We start from the raw sequence: 19,906 nt of genomic DNA on the forward strand, positions 1-19,906 counted from the left end.
TTTTTTCCTGTAAACAGGTATAAGAAACATAGACAGGTCATTCATTCAGAGATATGTGTATCACCCCCCAAGTCTGTCATGTGTTTCTTTGCGAAAGTTGGTTATAACTTCAACCATAAAGGGAATCAGGAAGGTGGGACTCCTCAAGGCTTGAAACTGTTTCTGTGAAGTCCACTTCCTCTGATGAGATTTCCTGCTCCTGTCCTCAACCAGCTACTGGGATATGAAAGATGTAGAAACTGAAAAATCCCTTCTTCCACTGGGCGCTGATTGAGATGAGCTCCTGTTTCTATTTATTTATTAATCAAAATTTGGTTCAAATTTGCTTTGGTTCAAAACAGTGGATTCAAGACTTTAGAAAGATGCATACAAGATTAAGAAGGTGAGATTAAATTAAAACCCAGTGAAGGAAGGAAGGCAGTGAAATGAGGTGTGCTGGAGACTCACTTTCTAATTCAGACCTTCCTGTGATCCAGAAACAGTTTTATCAAAGAAGATATCAAAGAAATACTTACTAGCGGTTTAGTTCCAAATGGGCAGATGGGCGGCTGGGGACACTTTCCACACTTTCCCTTGGTAAAACACAGAGGCAAAGTGAGTATTTCATGGTAATTACTTTTAATCAAAACAAGGCTGCAAATATTTTCCAGACTTGAGGCTGAAGGTTTCAGGCTATAGAAATGCAAATCAGAAGCTCATCTGGCTAACCTCTTTCATGTCCTTTGAGCCAAACACTTCAGCTACTTTGGGTCATGGACATTGGAGCATCACTTTCTCCACTATACATTTCAGATGCGTGTAATCTTGTAACATGTGCGAGTCTTCACTCAATTAAATCCTAATTCCTTTAATACCAACTCTCATTTATTGAAAACCCACTATTTAGTGAATTGGGCCAGACTGTGAGATTAAAGAATGCATCACCCACAGTGCCCCCAGCCCTAGGGGCACACTATCCAACTGAGAGGTCAGCATGGAGATAATACCCACTGTCATGAGACAAAAATTCGCAGGTGAAGAATGACAGACATTTTAAAAGTGTCAGCCTGTTGCAAAACAGGAGGAGGCCAATGTGACTAGTTCTTAACTTGGCACCTATGGATGGTATAGCTTGGTCATTCACAGCTCTCGCTCTGGGGCCGGACTGCCTGGACTTGAACTCCTTCTTTGCCACTTGGTAGCTCTGTGAACCTGGGGGTGTCACTTAATCTCTCTATGGCTCATTTTCCCTATCTGCAAAATGGGCAGAGTGATAGTGCTTACTCTGTAGGGTGTTGTGAGGATTCCATGGGTTAATACATGTAAAATGTTTGCAGCAGTGCCTAGCACATAAAAAGTGCCCAACAGATGTTAACAGTTATCATTATTAATGAGAGAACCTGTACCATCTCGTGGAGTAAAAAGTCTCAATTACTTGTCCTATATTATACTGAAATGATCCATTTTCATATTTTCTCTCCTGGTAGATGATGGTGGGCCCAACCCTGCCAATGGGTGTACAGGGCTCCTTCCCTATGCCTATGCTGGGCATAACACATTTTCCCCTTGAGAAAGACCATGGCTTTGAAATCCTGCTCAACACAACCCTTCAGGCAGCCTTTCCAAGGCATACAAGGCACTAGACTGTGAGCCCATTGAGGGCAAGGGTCATGTCTTATTTATTTCTGTAGACCCACAACCAAGTACGCTCTTAGAGATGTTCCATTCGTGGTTTTTTGAACTGACTTGAGATACTCTAATAGATGAGTCCCAGGCTTTCAAAATTATAAAAAATAAGTCAACACTCTTAATTACATCATTGGTCTTGGATAGAACTTACTCGTACGATAGTAGTGTCATTAATGTCACATCTATTCTTCTGAATTTCCAGCACTTTCCCCAAGCCATGGATCACTCCCTTGTCAGTGGCTACATTGGTGTAGTTTATTGGAGCCTCATTTACGTAGAGCTGTGAACAGGAAGGTTAACTGTCAATTTTTACTACAGTCATTTTAAGGGAAATAAGGACGATAGGGATTGGAGGATGTCAACATGACACTAGCCTAGGAGATTCTGCAATATTCACCTGGCAGGTATAGTACATTGTGCAGGAGACAGCTCTGCCCTAGGAAAGCTGAGTGACAGTCCTGCACCTGGTACCTTCTATCTGTGTGACCTTGGGCCAGTTGCTTTTCCTCTTTGAACCTCAATTTCCTCCTTTGTAAAAAGAAGAGCTTGTTCCTGAAATTTCTAAGTTTTCTCTCCATCATCCAAAGGATCGGTTTTCACTGTTCAAAAAATTCTGAATCATGATCACTATGTTAGTGCCATTGATAATATGTCTCCAAGGATGTGCTCAGCTGTGCTAGTTATTGGTGGCCTCAGAGGTGTGGATGCCTTCCACAGCCAAGACATAGAGAATGAAACTTAGCATCCTTTTAGCATATCTCTGTTTCCTGGTTAACTTGCAAGCACCCCTCAGTAAGAGTAAATGACCATTATGCTGCTGCTGCTAAGTTGCTTCAGTCGTGTCCGACTCTGTGCGATCCCATAGACAGCAGCCCACCAGGATCCTCTGTCCTTGGGATTCTCCAGGCAAGAACACTGGAGTGGGTTGCCATTTCCTTCTCCAATGTATGAAAGTGAAAAGTGAAAGTAAAGTCGCTCAGTCATGTCCGACTCCTTGTGACCCCATGGACTTCAGCCTACCAGGCTCCTCCATCCATGGGATTTTCCAGGCAAGAGTACCGGAGGGAGGTGCCATTGCCTTCTCCAATGACCATTATACAAGAATAAAAATAATATTTGAGTGTTTTAAAGTTTGCAAAAATGTGTTCTACCAGATAGATCACTTTCTAGGGTGTGGAGACTGCTCAGAGGTCTGCATTAACCATATCATGTTTTCCTTGGGGCTTCTCTGGTGTTCGCAGTACGTTTGTACTGTCTTTGTTTGTACCGTCTTTGCCTAGTGTGTCAGTAAGTGTGTAAGACATGGGAACTAAATTCCTAACTTAAATTCAACTTTGAGTTATAACTTGTTTGGTTTTGATTTTTTTAAATGGAAGGATATCTTAACGATTGTTTAGTGCAAAATAAGTAAAGCCATTAATTCATTCCTGAGTATAATTAATATAACTGAAAACAAATGGCTGTTTGAAAACCTGAGGGGTCATACTTGTGTGTGTGTATAGCTGTAGCAGGGCTGAGGTTGGGAGAAGAGGGAATTCTTTGTTGTACTAAACAGATGTCAACTTCATATCTAATGAGCATTTAAAAATGATTAACATCTCCCAAACTCCCCAATGCATCAAGAGTGAAGTGACTCTATTAAGTGTTTAAATTTGAACTTCCACTGAATGTTAAAGTCCCTAACGATTTACTTGGACTCAAGTGAATGTCCATGGGATGTTGGGCTGAATCATGACTGAGGTGCACAGAAGTGGTCCAGGGCCTGTGTAGCTTTGGAGAAGCAGCAGGGGCCTCACTTGTGGAGTCAAATGGTGATCACAAAACAAATCTGCAGAATTCCAAGAGGCTGAGCTGATTTAAAATATCAAAATGTCAGAACTTCTGATGTTTTAATACTGTTGATTTGGCATAAAAAAATCTGAACCATTTTTATTATGAGATATACTTGAAGAATTACAAGCTGCATTAGAATTTTTATCTGAACACAAATCTCTTCATTTAGACAGCACTTTCCCACATCTCTGTTGTCCAGAGAGTGAATGAGTTATCAATAAAAGCAAAACCTCTATTGTAAGATAGAACTATTTAAGATAAAGTCTCTATTGTAAAAGACAAGAAAAAAAAGCTCTAGATCAAAGACTTTTCAAACACATGGAAAATAAACATGACAGAATCAAAACTGATTCAACTAACCAGAATATTCATTTCTACATGAAGAAATAAATGATAACAAAGATAAAAACAAACATATAAGGTCCTTATCAACAAAAATTGCCTTACCTGGAAAAAAAAAAGGAAATGTATTTAAAAGGATCTCCTCAAAATTATTACACAATAGGTAAGTTATTTATAGGAGTCAGAGGGAAATATTTGGCGTTCGATTATTCTCTAAGTAATGAAAAACCAGAAAGACTTAAAAAAAAACAACCCAAAACCTGAGCGTGTTATAAAAAAAGCAACTGTACACAAAATTCACTTGGGCTTCAGTGATGATAACACTGAGAATACTGATTCCAAAATTGTGCTTTTTAAAAAAAATTCACTTTTTTACAGGGAACAATATTACCGCTTAAAAATTTGGGATTAAATTTTCATCATTTTAATATAGTGCCTAGTTTCTCCTAAATAATCATTAGTTTTTATTACCTTTTCTTGTGAGAATTTATACCAGAGTCACATAGTGAATTTCTTATTGAATTTTCAGATTGATTGTTTCACTGGTTATTTGACATAGGTACATAGAATTGCATACTGAAATGTTTAAAATATGTATTTAGTCTCAATTCTTTTTACAAATTCTAAACACTTTAAGTGCTTAGAGGTTGTGTGAGATTAATACTGGGATACTGGGGTGGGGGCAGTTGGCCCTAGGTCTGCAGTCTGTATGAACCAGCAATGGTAATATTGTTCATTCATTTGGCTGCTGGATCCTTCCTTCACATGTCAGGTGGCTCCTTACACCCTGGGGCCATGCCACTTTGAGGGGTTATGTTTGGCTGCCAGGTTCCCTGCCATCTTGGAGGTGGCTTGGGGACTGTCCGTTATTAGGAAGCAGAACTGAAGGGCCCTGTGACTGTTGGGATTCAATCCCCAGACCAGTCAGACCACACTGATGGTCTGAGGGCTGGTGATGGGGTGGACAAGGGGGAGCTTCCCAGTCTGGCCTAGTCATTACTTTGTGGTGGAACACAGACAGCTGTCTGGTGTGGATAAGACTGAGGAAGTGGTCGTGAAGATTATCCAATGTGGAAGTGATGGCGGATGACGGAGCAAGGATGCCCATTGTGTTTTCAGGGGAAGGATCACACCTGGTCATCATGGAGGAAGAAGCCGAGGAGGTAGGAGAAGCCCAGCATGGTCTCCCGGTGCATGCCATTGTACAGGTCATTCTTCAGCAGCTTCTCCTCTAAGACCACGTGATACTTGAGTATGTCTTCCTCCTGGATGACACACAGAAGGGAAAGTCAGCCCACAGGTCCACCAGTCCCTGGGCACTCACTGGGCTACTCACTGGGCATCATCCCAGCTGCATCTCATCACGCTTGCAGTGGCAGCTGAATCTGAATGGCAGAGACCTGTGACTCCCAGAGTGGTTTTATCATGTTCCCCTCTTCCTCAAGACGCCAGCACCAGCCTGGCAATGCCTTCTCCAAGGGCCCCCAGGGACCCTCCTCCAACATCAGAGCCACTAGACGAATGGGCCCTGCCCCTCACAGGTCTGAGTCACCGCTTCTCTGGGCCCCTCCATGTTTCTAAGTTTTAGTTGTCCTGACCTCTTTCCTTTCTGCTCCCAGCCTTTGGGGTTATAGATGCTTCTATGCTATCTCTATTTTACCTTTCAATTATATTTATATAGCTTTATACCCAATAAACAATTCATAATATTATACTTTTTCTGGTATGGTTTCTGTCTCCTGATGGACCCTAATTTTTTTTTTTTTTAGTAATAATTTTTACCTTTCTATACTAATATCTTTTTCATGGAAGGGCACTTTAAATAGACTTGTGAGTACATGTCAATCTCAAACTCCCAATCTATCCCCCTCCCCACACTCTGATAGACTCGGATTGGTGCAAGGACCAAGCCCCCTCCTCTAATGTCCTGTTGGGACAAAGTACCAGCATGGGGCAAGCGAGGAAAGATTTAATTTTAAATCCAATTCAAAATGTTGATAACTACAAGGGGCTGGTTAAAAAAAATTTTTTTTTTTTTTATTTTTACTTAATTGAGATTGTGTTTGTGGCTGAAAGTGATGATAAGCCTTTCTGCGAGATTGCCTGAGGTTTTATCCCAGGGCAGTTAATGAATGTTCTCCTCTACACAGGTTCAAAGGGATGGGGGAGGAGTGGGGAGACAAAGAAAAGATGATTTCCACTTCTGTTCCAGGAGTGCTGCTCACTCAACATTCCAGTTACAAAAATCTAATGCCCAGAGTTTTCATCTAATTGGAGAACTAAGACCTACCCACCTGCAAAGACATTTCCTTATATGAGGTGTAGAAGTGCTATGAGGTGTACAGATGGTCTGAACTCAGAGACAGAAGAGATTATCTGCAGCTAAGGGGCCAGTTAAGCGCCTCATAGTCAACAAAAGAGTCTGAAATACAGTAGTTGGGTGCAATCTCAAAAATGACAGAGTGATCTCTGTTTGTTTCAAAGGCAACCAATTCAATATCACAGTAATTCAAGACTATGCCCCAACCAGTAATGCTGAAGAAGCTGAAGTTGAATGGCTCTATGAAGACCTACAAGACCTTCTAGAACTAACACCCAAAAAAGATGTCCTTTTCATCATAGGGGACTGGAATGCAAAAGTAGAAAGTCAAGAGATACCTGGAGTAACAAGCAAATTTGGCCTTGGAGTTCAGAATGAAGCAGGGAAAAGGCTAATAGAGCTTTGCTAAGAGAACGAACTGGTCATAGCAAATACCCTCTTCCAACAACACAAGAGAAGACTCTACACATGGACATCACCAGATAGTCAATACCAAAATCAGATTGACTATATTCTTTGCAGCCAAAGATGGAGAAGCTCCTTACAGTCAGCGAAAACAAGACTGGGAACTGACTATGGCTTAGATCATGAACTCTTTATTGCCAAATTCAGACTTAAATTGAAGAAAGTAGGGAAAACCACTAGACCATTCAGGTATGACCTAAACCAAATCCCTTAAAATTATACAGTGGAAGTGACAAATAGATTCAAGGGATTAGATCTGATAGAGTGCCTGAAGAACTATGGACAGAGGTTCATGACATTGTACAGGAGGCAGTGATCAAGACCATCTCCAAGAAAAAGAAATGCAAAAAGGCAAAATGGCTGTCTAAGAAGGCCTTACAAATAGCTGAGAAAAGAAGTGAAAGGCATAGGAGAAAAGGAAAGATATACCCATTTGAATGCAGAGTTCCAAAGAATAGCAACGAGGATAAGAAAGCCTTCCTCAGTGATTAATGCAAAGAAACAGAGGAAAACAATAGAATGGGAAAGACTAGAGATCTCTTCAAGATAATTAGAGATACCAAGGGAACATTTCATGCAAAGATGGGCTCAATAAAGGACACAAATGGTATAGACCTAACAGAAGCAGAAGATACTAAGAAGAGGTGGCAAGAATACACAGAAGAACTATACCGAAAAGATCTTCATGACCCAGATAATCATGATGGTGTGATCACTCAACTAGAGCCAGACATCCTGGAATGCAAAGTCAAGTGGGCCTTAGGAAGCATCACTTAGAACAAAGCTAGTGGAGGTGATGGAATTCCACTTGAGCTACTTCAAATCCTAAAAGATGATGCTGTTAAAGTGCTGCACTCAATATGCCAGCAAATTTGGAAAACTCAGCAATGGCCACAGGACTGGAAAAGGTCAGCTTTCATTCCAATCCTAAAGAAAGGCAATGCCAAAGAATGTTCAAACTACTGCACAATTGCACTCATCTCACATGCTAGCAAAAGTAATGCTCAGAATTCTCCAAGTCAGGCTTCAACAGTATGTGAACCATGAACTTCCAGATGTTCAAGCTGGATTTAGAAAAGGCAGAGGAACCAGAAATCAAATTGCCAACATCCATTGGATCATCAAAAAAGCAAGAAAGTTCCAGAAAAACATCTATTTTTGCTTTATTGATTATGCCAAAGCCTTTGTGTATATCACAACAAACTATGGAAAACTCTTCAAGAGAAGGGAATACCAGACTACCTGACCTGCCTCCTGAGAAATCTGTATGCAGGTCAAGAAGCAACAGTTAGAACTGGACATGGAACAGCAGACTGGTTCTAAATTGGGAAAGGAGTACGTCAAGGCTGTATACTGTCACCCAGCTTAGTTAACTTATATACCAGGCTGGATGAAGCACAAGCTGGAATCAAGATAGCCGGGAGAAATATCAATAATCTCAGACATGCAGATAATACCACCTTTATGGTAGAAAGTGAAGAGGAACTGAAGAGCCTCTTGATGAAAATGAAAGAGGAGAGTGGAAAAGCTGGTTTAAAACTCAACATTCAAAAAATGAAGATCTGGGCATCTGGTCCCATCATTTTATGGCAAATAGGTGGGGAAACAATGGAAACAGTGACAGAATTTATTTTGGGGGGCTCTAAAATCACTGCAGATGGTGACTGCAGCCATGAAATTAAAAGACACTTGCTCCTTGGAAGAAATGTTGTGGCCAACCTAGACAACATATTAAAAAGCAGAGACATTACTTTGCCAACAAAGGTCCATCTAGTCAAAGCTATGGTTTTTACAGTAGTCATGTATGGATCAGAGAAGGCAATGGCACCCCACTCCAGTACTTTTGCCTGGAAAATCCCATGGACGGAGGAGCCTGATAGGCTGCAGTTCATGGGGTCGCTGGAGTTGGACACGACTCCACTTTCGAGCGACTTCACTTTCACTTTTCACTTTCATGCATTGGAGAAGGAAATGGCAACCCACTCCAGTGTTCTTGCCTGGAGAATCCCAGGGACGGGAAGCCTGGTTGGCTGCCGTCTATGGGGTCTCACAGAGTCGAACACAACTGAAGCGACACAGCAGCAGCAGCAGCAGCATGTATGGATATGAGAGTTGTATTATAAGGAAAGCTGAGCACTGAAGAATTGATGCTTTTGAACTGTGGTGTTGGAGAAGACTCTTGAGAGTCCCTTGGACAGCAAGGAGATCCAACCAGTCAATCCTAAAGGAAATCAATCCTGAATATTCATTGGAAGGACTGATGCTAAAGCTGAAACTCCAATACTTTGGCCACCTGATGCAAAGAATTGACTCATTTGAAAAGCCTCTGATGCTGGGAACGATTGAAGGTGGGAAGAGAAGGGGACGACAGAGGATGAGATGGTTGGATGGCATTACCAACTCAATGGACATAAGTTTGAGCAAGCTCCAGGAGTTGGTGATGGACAGGGAAGCCTGGCATGCTGCAGTCCACAGGGTTGCAAAGAGTCAGACATGACTGAGCGACTGAACTGAACTGAAAGGGCCAGAACCAGCTTTCCTGAGGAAGGTGAGACTGGACTTGATGGATGGAGAGGATTCAGGAGGCAAGGAAGGAGGAAGGGCAGCCCTCCTGAATGCGGTGGCGGTGTGCATGTGTGGCGGGTGCTTCCCTGGTGGCTCAGTTGGTAAAGAATCTGCCTGCAGTGCAGAAGACCCAGTTCAATCCTTGGGTGGGGACAATCCCCTGGAGGAGGAAATGGCAATCCACTCCAGTATTCTTGCCTGGAAAATCCCATGGACAGAAGAGCCTGGAGGGTTCCTGTGTGTGTGTGTGTGTGTGTGTAGACAGGAGCAAACACACCTTTGCCATCTTTAGGTCTATATGACATCACTCTGGTTAGACCACATGGTGTCTGCAGAGAATGGGTAGGGAGAGAGCAGTGGACCAAGAGTGGCTTAGTGGGACTTCAAGTATCAGCCCTGTATCCTTAGCATCCATTACCCTATATTAAGTTAGAAGTGAAAACAGCACACTTGCTGTGCAATTACAACTTTAAACTTGTTCCCTTGCTATGGGGCTGGGGGTGGGACACCCCTGGGATCCTTCTAAATGGAAAGTCTGCTACCAGCACTGAATAGAAGGTAATTGTGACCAGTTTGTGGAGGCTGTAAGTACCTGGGGAGACAGTCTGGAGGAAATTAGTCACTGAGGAAATGGAGAGCCACCCAAGGGTTTTGAGCCAGAGAGTGAAGGGATTGGAGCTTTTCATTGGGTTGGCCCAAAAGTTCGTTTGAGTTTTTCCATAAGATGTCACAGAAAAACACAAATGAACCTTTTGGCCAACCCAGTATTATTTCACAAAGTCCTTTGAAAAAGTTTTGACTGTTTATCTCCAGACGTTAGGAATCAGGGCAGACAGAGATGGGGCGACTAGGAGGAAGATGGAGACAGTCCATTCCCTCTAGGTCCCTTGTGCTGACAGCTTGCTGCGTGGGACTGGGGAGAAGCCAGGGAGGGGAGGAGGGGTGGCTATGAAGATGCTTCCAGGTTCCTGGGGAGACGGCATCTTTGTGTCTATGAGCCTAAGTGTGTGCTTCCAGGGGTATGGATGAAATACATGAGCAGCTCTGGCCTGGGGGAGGTTTGGGTATGAGAGTCTCTGCTTGAAAGTGAAAGTGAAAGTGAAGTCACTCAGTCGTGTCCGACTCTTTGTGACCCCGTGGACTGTAGCCTACGAGGTTTCTCCATCCATGGGATTCTCCAGGCAAGAATACTGGAGTGGGTTACCATTTCCTTCTCCAGAGTCTCTGCTTGAGTTTCTGTTAAATAAGTGGATACTCACAAGGCAGTTTTGATGAAAGAGTGACATGGTACATGGTGGATTGACTGAAAACTTTAAGTGCTTGAATTTCCGGAAAATAATTTCCTGGGTTATTACTGCTAATACCTACCAGAGTTGTGACCTTCTTCTCTCGGATGTAACTCTCGATGGCATCATTGTTTGGAGCAAACACCGTGTAAGCATCAGCAGCCTCGATTGCAGTCGCCAGGTTATATTGCTGTGATGGAGAGAGACAGGAGCACGTGAGGGACTTCTGTTCCCAGGTAACCTGAGCAGAGGGTCATGCAGAGGATGTGGTACTTGCAATGATGTAGCCCCGGAAGCTGGAATAGTCAGGCATCTGGTCCAGTCGGGTGAGCAGGTTTGGTAAGGAGCCAGTTAGACCTCTCTGGGGAATCAGAACCTGGGAAAGAAAGTCCCAAAATTCTGTTAACTTGTGTTGGTAGGGCTTCCTGCTCTCCAATATACTGGATCATGTCACAACAGTATGTGATTATAATGTTGTTGTTTAGTTGTTAAGTAGTGTCTGTTCTTGTGACACCAAGGACTATAGCCCACCAGGCTCCTCTGTCCATGGGATTTCCTGGACAAGAGTACTGAAGTGAGTTGCCATTTCCTCCTTCAGAGGACCTCCTGACCCAGGGATTAAATTCGCATCTCCTGCATTGGCAGGTGGATACTTTACCACTGAACCGCCAGGGAACCCCATTTGATCCTGAGGCCACTTCAAGTTGAAACAAGGCATTCTCTGATAGTTTGCAAGACTAAACAGGGGTGTATAGCTTGGGGCATGAAGTGGGTTGGATTTCAGCCCCATTCCACCCTTAGACCAGGCCCCTCTAGGCAGGGAACAGCCTGCATAGCTGTTTGTGGTGGACCTGACAAGAGGGACCACAGTATCCAATGGATAGATAGAAAAGGGGCTCCTCTAGGAGCCAGTGCAGCCCAGAGGCTAAGTAGCAAACTTGAATCAGTTGACACACATCCATGAATCTTTGTGTTCACACAAATTTCTTCTTCAACCCAGTTGCTTAGCCATAGGAGCCTCATGTGTCCCATTTGGCAAGTGAGGAGAATGGTACATACTTTCTTAGGGTTGTTGTAAAAACCAAACGGGATGCATGATACTTGGCATGATGCCTGGCACCTAATGGGTTGTCAATCATTCCAGTTTTACTGCATGTCAAGTGAGGTGGTAATGCTGATGCAGGACAGAGAAAAGACGCAGTTCCACCCTTCCAGGACATGCCATCATACAAGAATGATGCTCATGACCTAGTCCATAAAGAACCATCAAACAAGGGGGTGCAGTTATGTCAAATGAGTTCCATATCAGAAATCCCACAGGATTTCAGAGGAAGGAAAAGGGACTAAAACTGAGATTTAGTGTGGCCTCACTAGGCAGCAGACGTTGAGAGAGACGGTGTTGCTCAATCCTCAAAGGGAGGAAAAATGAAGCTCAGAGAGGCTAGGTAACTTGCCCAAGGTTATAGAGTTAGCTGAATGCCTGAACCCAGATCCCGTATGATTCTAGGACTTACGTGCTTGCCACTATGTTAACCTCGGTGATGTGGGTTGTAGAGATCAGGGAAGGCTTTCGAGGAGGTGGGACTTTGAATTGGTCCCATTATAATAATGCTCAGTATAGGAGATTGGTTGGGGTGCCATTTTACTAATGGGGTTGTGTTCATCAGAAATAAAAAGTGTGTTTAAAAAGTGTGTTTTTTTAGTACTTTGAAAAGCCAGGATTGGAGACAAAAACACTCTTGGTAATGTTGCTTTCTGATAAATGAAGCCATAAACTCAGCATGGTTCTCTGCAAGTGACCTACCACTTGCTCATAAAATGTATTTCTTTATGCCTCTTGTTAATACAAGAGACTTGCAAGGTCTTTGGAAAATACTGCACTTAGAAGTCTTATAAGAAACCTCTCTTTCCTGAACAGAAACTGTTAACATATTCTGTAACTTAAAATAAAAAAGGGAGTATATAAGTGTCAAATGAGAGTAATTTTAGTTAAAATGCAATTAGTTAATTGTCTTTTTTGCTGCTGCTGCTAAGTCACTTCAGTCATGTCCGACTCTGTGCGACCCCATAGACGGCAGCCCACCAGGCTCCCCCGTCCCTGGGATTCTCCAGGGAAGAACACTGGAGTGGGGTGCCATTGCCTTCTCCAGTGCGTGAAAGTGAAAAGTGAAAGTGAAGTCGCTCAGTCGTGTCTGACCCTCAGCGACCCCATGGACTGCAGCCTACTAGGCTCCTCCGTCCATGGGATTTTCCAGGCAGGAGTACTGGAGTGGGATGCCATTGCCTTCTCTGAATTGTCTTTCTAATCTTCTACTTTTCAAAAATTTCCAATATACCCTAAATTCTAACTTTAAATTTAAATTAAGTTCTTAACATAATAACTGAAAATTATAGGATATTTTAAAAAGTCATTTTCCATTTAATTTTTTATTATTTCATACTTTTGAATACTGTTGAATTGCATCTGAAAAGAAAATAAACATTCCACAACATCTTTTCTACCATTTTCAATTTTTTTTTTCTTGGGCATAATAATGCGGAGAGGAGAGGACCAGTGACACATACATAGTTGCCTTTCTTCCAGTTCTTGATTATGTCCCATGTGGGTGTATGGACTTCCTAATACTAAGGTTCTTGGGTGCCTTGTAAGATGGTCTCATAAATAAAAGATATACAGGACTACACTTTATATGAACCCACTGCAGGATACAGGCATAAGTAAAGAATAACTGAGTCTTACTGAATGAGTAGAGCCTCTAAACGGTTTTAAAATAAAAATAATGAAGCAGGTTACTTTTATATTAAGGCTAAGTACTCCCCCCACCCCACCAATGATACTGTGTAGGAGGATAAATAACACAAGGAGGAGAGGCCAGATGTGCAGGAGGGAGCGATTCTGTACCTTGTTGATGATGTGTATCACTCCATTTGTGGCTGCATTGTCGCCGTCAATGACGGATGCTCCTTCGATTGTGATGTTCTGTAAATGCACCACCGTGAGAAGGTGAGTCCCTACAGAGTACACCCGGGGACTGAATGATTTCTAGGTTTTCCACATTTTGAGCAGTAGTGACCTTCTCACTTTTGGACCATGATGTACAGTTAGAAATATCTTAAAATTGTGAGCCATCTGATATCTCTCTCTCACACATACACAACTGAAATGAAATAGTAATTTCCTCTGCCATGTGGGAGGCATCTGATTGATTCTACTCCATTCTATTTCATTAAAAAAGTGCTGGCTGAGGCTCACTGAACAGACCCTGCAGTTGGAAAAGCACTGTAGATAGCATGGTGGGTTGAATTGTGTCCCCCAAATTCACATATTGGAGTCCTAACCCCCAGTGCCTCAGAATGTGACCTTATTTGGAGACAAGGTCTTTATACCAGGTAGCTGAGTTAACATGAGGTCGTTGTTGTTCCTCGGTCACTTAGTCATGTCTGACTCTTTGCGACCCCACGGACTGTAGCACACCAGGCTCCCCTGGCCCTCACTATCTCCTGGAGTTTGCTCAAATTCATATCCATTGAGGTCATTAAGGTGGATCCTAATCCAATGTGACCAGTGTCCTTATAAGCCGAGGAAATTTGGACACAGGAACTATGTAGGCAGAATACCATGTGAACACGAGGACTGCCATCTGCAAGCCAAGGAGAGAGCCTGACCTCCCAGTCCTCAGACAGAACCAACCCTGTCCACACCTTGACCTTGGACTTCCAGCCTGCAGAACTGTGAGACAACAATTTCTGTTGTCTAAGCCACCTAGTCTGTGGTTCTTGGTTACAGCAGCCTTAGCAAAATAATGCAGACAGTTACCAACTTTACAAGAATATGAAATACATGGGGAATGGAGGTGAGCAAACCTAAATGCACGCTCATGCAGCCACCAACCAAGTATGACATAACTGGCCTGTGCTCTCTCGGGGCTCCTCTCCTCTTCTCCCACCACTGCACTTTGATTGAAATTCTTCCTGGGAACCCTGGATCCTGAGGGGACTTGTCTCATCCTAGGCACATCAGCAGAGGTCCTGAAGCAAATAACACTGGCCACCTTGCACCTCTCTCTTGGTTACAGGGGGACATTTATATCAGACATAAGAAAGAACTCATTATGATTGTGTCTTTGATAGTTACCGCCTCTAATTCACAGGTCTTAATTGATTTACTTCTGAAGCTACAACCCTGGGATGAACCTTCCCAAGGTGAGTGTTCAGTTAATGCTTGCTCAGAGAGTCAATGATTTAAAACACTAGTGGAAAACCACCCATTGACTGATATATGCAAGTAGGGTTCTAGAATTATTGTAACAAAATGTAGAGACCATGCGGCCCTATGTAACTCTTTTCTGCTTTCTAAAAGGACTATTCTGATGAAGCACATATGTTTATGTAATACCTAAATAGATAGAACCTTTTCACAGCACCACTGCTGATGGGTAGGAAGGCAGAAATGCTTTAGAGCTGCAATTCTAGAGCATTCTGACCGTGGCCCACAATCCACTGATGGGGTAGTTCTCATTTCCCAGTAGACCGTCTATCCTCATTTTCTGCAGTTTATAGAAAGAGCTTGAAATCACTGCTGCATTCAGCAGGGCAGACAGACCTCCTTACAGAAAACCGAATCCAAGTCCTTGAAATGCTATAGAAAATGCCAGAAGGTGAGCATCTATAGGGCTCCCCTCTTCCTGTGCACTATCCTGTCTCCAGCACTCTGATCAGTTCCTGACATACAGTAGGTGTTCAGTAAACATCTGCAGACTGACTGACTGACCCTAACTTAGTATAATATTATAGTGATCTCTAATGACTCAATCAGTAGGTTACCAATAACAAGTTCTTAGCTACACATAAAAATCCAAGTTGTGAAACTCCACTGCCTTCACCCAGAAGAAGTGAAATATTTGATTTTCTGGATCAGTCTGTGGTCTAATAGAAGAGCCTGTGGCCAACCAGTGAGGAGAGAGCCTCATCTTATAGGAGCCCTGCTATACAGTAACTTTGTGAGTGTGTATATCAATATATGTTGATAGTTGTTGAAGCTGGGTGATGCCTACCATGGAGGTTTATTCTCCATCTATCTTTGCTCATGTTCGGAAATTTCCATAACATAAAAACTTCAAAGTATGATATGAACATATGTCACAAGTTTCCATTGAACAGACCCAATACGGTGCTCTCTTACCCCATCTGCCTTCACCAGGTGGAGGAAGTTGCCCTGCAAAGATGTTGCCAGCATGTCAGAAGGTGACAGGGCCTGCAGATCGGCCACTCCGTATGTGCCCAGTAGCGTATGGTACCTATAACAATAGTCCATAAGGGCTGTAATGAGGTATTGATGCTTGAGACAGTGGTGTTGGGAGTAGTTAAGAGGGTAGGTTCTGGAGTCAGACTACCAGATTCAAAATCTCCTCTTGAAACTATTGGCCATGGCCTCTGGGGTCAGTTATTTAATCACTCTGTGCCTTGGTTTCCACATCTGTAAAATGGGAATAATTATAATGTCTATTTCACAGATAGGATTAACTAGGTTGTATGTAAAAGCAGTTAGCAGAGTTGGCTGTCTGTCATGTTGACTACTTCCATCCTGGGGGAAGGAGCGGGGCGGGGGCAGCCCTAGAACACGTTCAGTTGCATGGACCTCAAGGCCTATGGGGCCCACCTCCACTGCACTTCATTCACACTGATGCTAGTAAGACATCGTGAAGAACAAAATACATAATACCTACTTTATGAGGACAGGGATGTTGCTCTTGGTCAGCCAAAAGGCTTTCTCTTCTTGGTCCATGTCCGCAATGGCTTGTCGGGAGGGCACAAGGACAGTAAGGTTTGAGGTAGTCGACAGCAGGTGTTGTAGGGAAGCATTCTGAATCCCAGAAGGAAAAGAAAGTGGCCTGACTCATGTCAGAGGACAAACGGGGCTGACTTAATCCTTTGCAGAAATCCAATATCCCACGTGATATCATTTCAGAGATACTGGGAAGGTCCTAGGGATTCCATTCCCAAATCTGTCCCACCTACTGACTGATGCCTCCGCATTCCTTCTGAGACTCATTACTTTTATTTAAATGTGTGAGCCTTGACAAAAGGTATATCTTCCTAATCAGGCCACACTTCAAATCATTATCTGTCACTCACCCTTTAGTTTAAACGAAGAGGCAGAGAACAGTCTTGACAAGATCATGTGTGTATGTGTATGTGTACACACGTGTGTGCAGAGACCCTGAGAATCCTTGGATGCCTTTATAAGGATGGTAGGAAGACTCCAGAAACAGTTTCAGCAAGAGAGAGAGACTGAAGGCCTGAAATCAAACTTTATCTATTTGCCTAGAAGTATTAAAAGTTCTGGGTAGAAGCTGTGATGGGCTTATGTTTAACAACTGGTCCTGGTTTGCAGTGCTTGCTGATTTCTGTGGTGTAACTTCTCCCATCATGGCTGATTTCCAGCTGCCATCACGACAGCATTGAAAGAGGGGCTGTGAAAGCTGTGCTCTTGCAAGCTGGGATGAGCGGGATACAGCACACCATGGGCAAACTCACGCGTGTGGGGTGGGTCCTATGGAAATCAGCACCTGCTGTAGGGCCCTCCTCTCCCACGTGATGGGAGTCGGAGAGACCCCACATGGAAGCAACAGGAAGCTGTCCTTCAGTGGCCGCTGACCACACACTGCATGTCTTGGCACCTGTCTTCTTAAACGGGACTAAACACTTGTCACAATGGCTGCTGAACCTGCCACCTTGGGCCACTTGGGCAAAGATGACAGAGATTCAGACAATTGGGGATGCTGGAGATCAGATTCTTGGTTTTAGAACTTTCCAAGGGAGAGGGGACAGTTCCTCAGGACATGTTGGGCTGAGGGCAAAACCCACATGAAGTGTGCTAGGATTGTAGCTATAAATGCCAAATCTAACGGCGAATTACTAATGATGAATTATATCGAGTTTGTAAAAAGACCTTTTTTTTCAATGAAGAATGAAGCCATACATATATATTCAGGTTGGTTGAAAAGTCAATCACCCCAGCTTTTCCTAGACTAGAAGTACTGAGCCCTGCTTGCATGCTGGAATCACCTGTGAGGTTCCTGGTACACACGGATGCCCAGGTCAAACCTCTGCCAATCAGATCAGAGCATCTGGGGTTGGGAGCCTAGGCATGGCTATTGAAAGACGTGTGTTCCACATGGTTCTAAAGTGGACTCAGGGCTGAGAACCACTGCTCTAGACGACTGCCTTCCCTCCCCCACCAGCTGCATTTTCAGTCTTCTATTACATGCGGTCCGTATCTCTAAAATTATATATATTTCCAATCCTATTTTCAACAAAGGTACTCACATTTATCCACTGGTTAAATACAGCTGCAGCAGAGAGAAAGGACAATTCCTTATTCATTTCGTGCAAGAGAGGGAGGAGAGAGGAGAGAGAACACAGAGGAGGATCAGTGAGAGGCATGTCTGGGCAGCTCTGGGCATCATCCTTGCCAGCCTTGCCCATGTCGACATGAATGATGCCCAGACTGGATGAATCCCCATGTTGCCAGAGCCATGCAGTTTCTTTCATGCTTATTGGCTCAAATTATCTTCTATATTCAAGGTAAAGGAGTATTTCCAGAAAATTCAAATGAAACAATAACCTCAAGTTTGTCCAAATCTGTATTTTGGTTGTAAGGACATGGCCACCCAGCCCCTCAGAAGGGGCACAGAGCTCAGTAAACTGCCCGCTTTCAGAGCCAGTATTGAGCAGGGCCTTGGGACATGGAACCAAACCACCTGGGTTTTCTTTTTGGTTCGGCCATTTTATAGTTCCTTAGGTCAGGGGTCCCTAACCTCTGAGGTCTAATGCCTGATTCTCTGAGGTGGAGCTGAATAATAATAATGGAAATAAAGTGCACAATAAGTGTAACATGCTTGAATCATCCTGAAACCATCCCTCCATCCCCAATTTGTGGAAAACCTGTCTTCCACGAAACTGGTCCCTGGAGCCAAAAAGGTTGGGGGCTGCTGCCTTAGGCAAGCTACTTCATCTCTCTGGGCCTCAATGTTCCCAGCTGCAAAATAGGGATGCTAAAAGCTCTGACTGTTAGGGTTGATGTGGCAGTTGGAAAGGTTAATGTTTTTAAAGTGCTTAGAATAGAGGCTGGCATGTAGGACACAGTAAGTTTTAGCCACTGTTATTTCTAACTAATCCTCCATGCTGCTGTTGCTGCTAAGTCGCTTCAGTCGTGTCTGACTCTGTGCGACCCCATAGATGGCAGCCCACCAGGCTCCCCCGTCCCTGGGATTCTCCAGGCAAGAACACTGGAGTGGGTTGCCAATTCCTTCTCCAATGCATGAAAGTGAAAAGGGAAAGTGAAGTCGCTCAGTCGTGCCCGACTCTTTGCGACCCCATGGACTGCAGTCTACCAGGCTCCTCCATCCATGGGATTTGCCAGGCAAGAGTACTGGAGTGGGGTGCCATTGCCTTCTCCTTATCCACCATGGGGTTTGTTAATGAACATAAATACTGAACCATCACAATTGGCCCCAGGTTGGAGTGAGGGAGGCTGTAAGATATGAAAGAGAAAAGCTGGCCCCTGACCTTATGCAACTTATAGCTGTTTTGGGGATTTTAAGATTTGAAAAGATAACCCAGAATGCTAGTAGATTAGTGACATTTGAAGGTGTGATAGAGTAAGGAAAGCTCTGGACTTTGAGTTTAAAAAGGCTGGGTTCAGTTCCCGGGTCTGCCATTTACCAGCTGTATGATCTTGGGCTTAACCTCTCTGAGAATGCAAGAGCATCACCTGAATAATGATTATAATGACACCTTGCTCCCGGGATTATGAGCATTACATGCATTAATGTATGTGAAAACATTTTAAAAACTATTGAACACCACAAAAATGGCAATAACAATTTGGCAACCCACTCCAGTACTCTTGCCTGGAAAATCCCATGGATGGAGGAGCCTGGTAGGCTGCAGTCCATGGGGTCGCGAAGAGTCAGACACAACTGAGCGACTTCACTTTCACTTTTCACTTTCACCCATTGGAGAAGGCAATGGCACCCCACTCCAGTGTTCTTGCCTGGAGAATCCCAGGGACGGGGGAGCCTGGTGGGCTACCGTCTATGGGGTCACACACAGTCGGACACGACTGAAGCGACTTAGCAGCAGCAGCAGCAGCATGTGCAAATTTACCAAAAGACAATATATCTCAGAGATGTCTAACTACTTTTTGAAAGTAGTTGAGGTTATTGAGTAAGTTGGTAAACCCTGGTTAAAAAGTAAACCAGTTTAGTAAGTGATACAAGAACTGAGATGCTCGAGTAATCCCTTCAGGGAGAGGAGGGTGCGAGCTGGAACTGAACTCAGGGGAGAAAGACCCAAGGCGGGGTCTGTGGGGGAGGGGAACAGAGCTGGTGTTGAGCTGGGAAGGTGACAGCTCAGGTAAAAT

General features: G+C 43.7%; 1 protein-coding gene across 1 annotated transcript in view; it reads right to left on the bottom strand.

Moving 5' to 3' along the window:
* Positions 1-19,906, bottom strand: part of STAB2 (stabilin 2) — a 167,842-nt gene that overhangs the window by 65,647 nt on the left and 82,289 nt on the right. The window contains exons 28-36 of the mRNA XM_055575011.1: positions 17,809-17,856; positions 16,206-16,342; positions 15,662-15,776; positions 13,382-13,459; positions 10,757-10,855; positions 10,562-10,669; positions 4,977-5,108; positions 1,820-1,948; positions 516-572 (exon numbers count right to left, since the gene is read on the bottom strand). Of these exons, the coding sequence (XP_055430986.1) occupies positions 516-572; positions 1,820-1,948; positions 4,977-5,108; positions 10,562-10,669; positions 10,757-10,855; positions 13,382-13,459; positions 15,662-15,776; positions 16,206-16,342; positions 17,809-17,856 (903 nt within the window). The remainder of the gene's footprint in view (positions 1-515; positions 573-1,819; positions 1,949-4,976; positions 5,109-10,561; positions 10,670-10,756; positions 10,856-13,381; positions 13,460-15,661; positions 15,777-16,205; positions 16,343-17,808; positions 17,857-19,906) is intronic.

This window comes from Bubalus kerabau, chromosome 1, assembly GCF_029407905.1.
Source record: "Bubalus kerabau isolate K-KA32 ecotype Philippines breed swamp buffalo chromosome 1, PCC_UOA_SB_1v2, whole genome shotgun sequence".
Taxonomy (NCBI): Eukaryota; Metazoa; Chordata; class Mammalia; order Artiodactyla; family Bovidae; genus Bubalus; species Bubalus kerabau.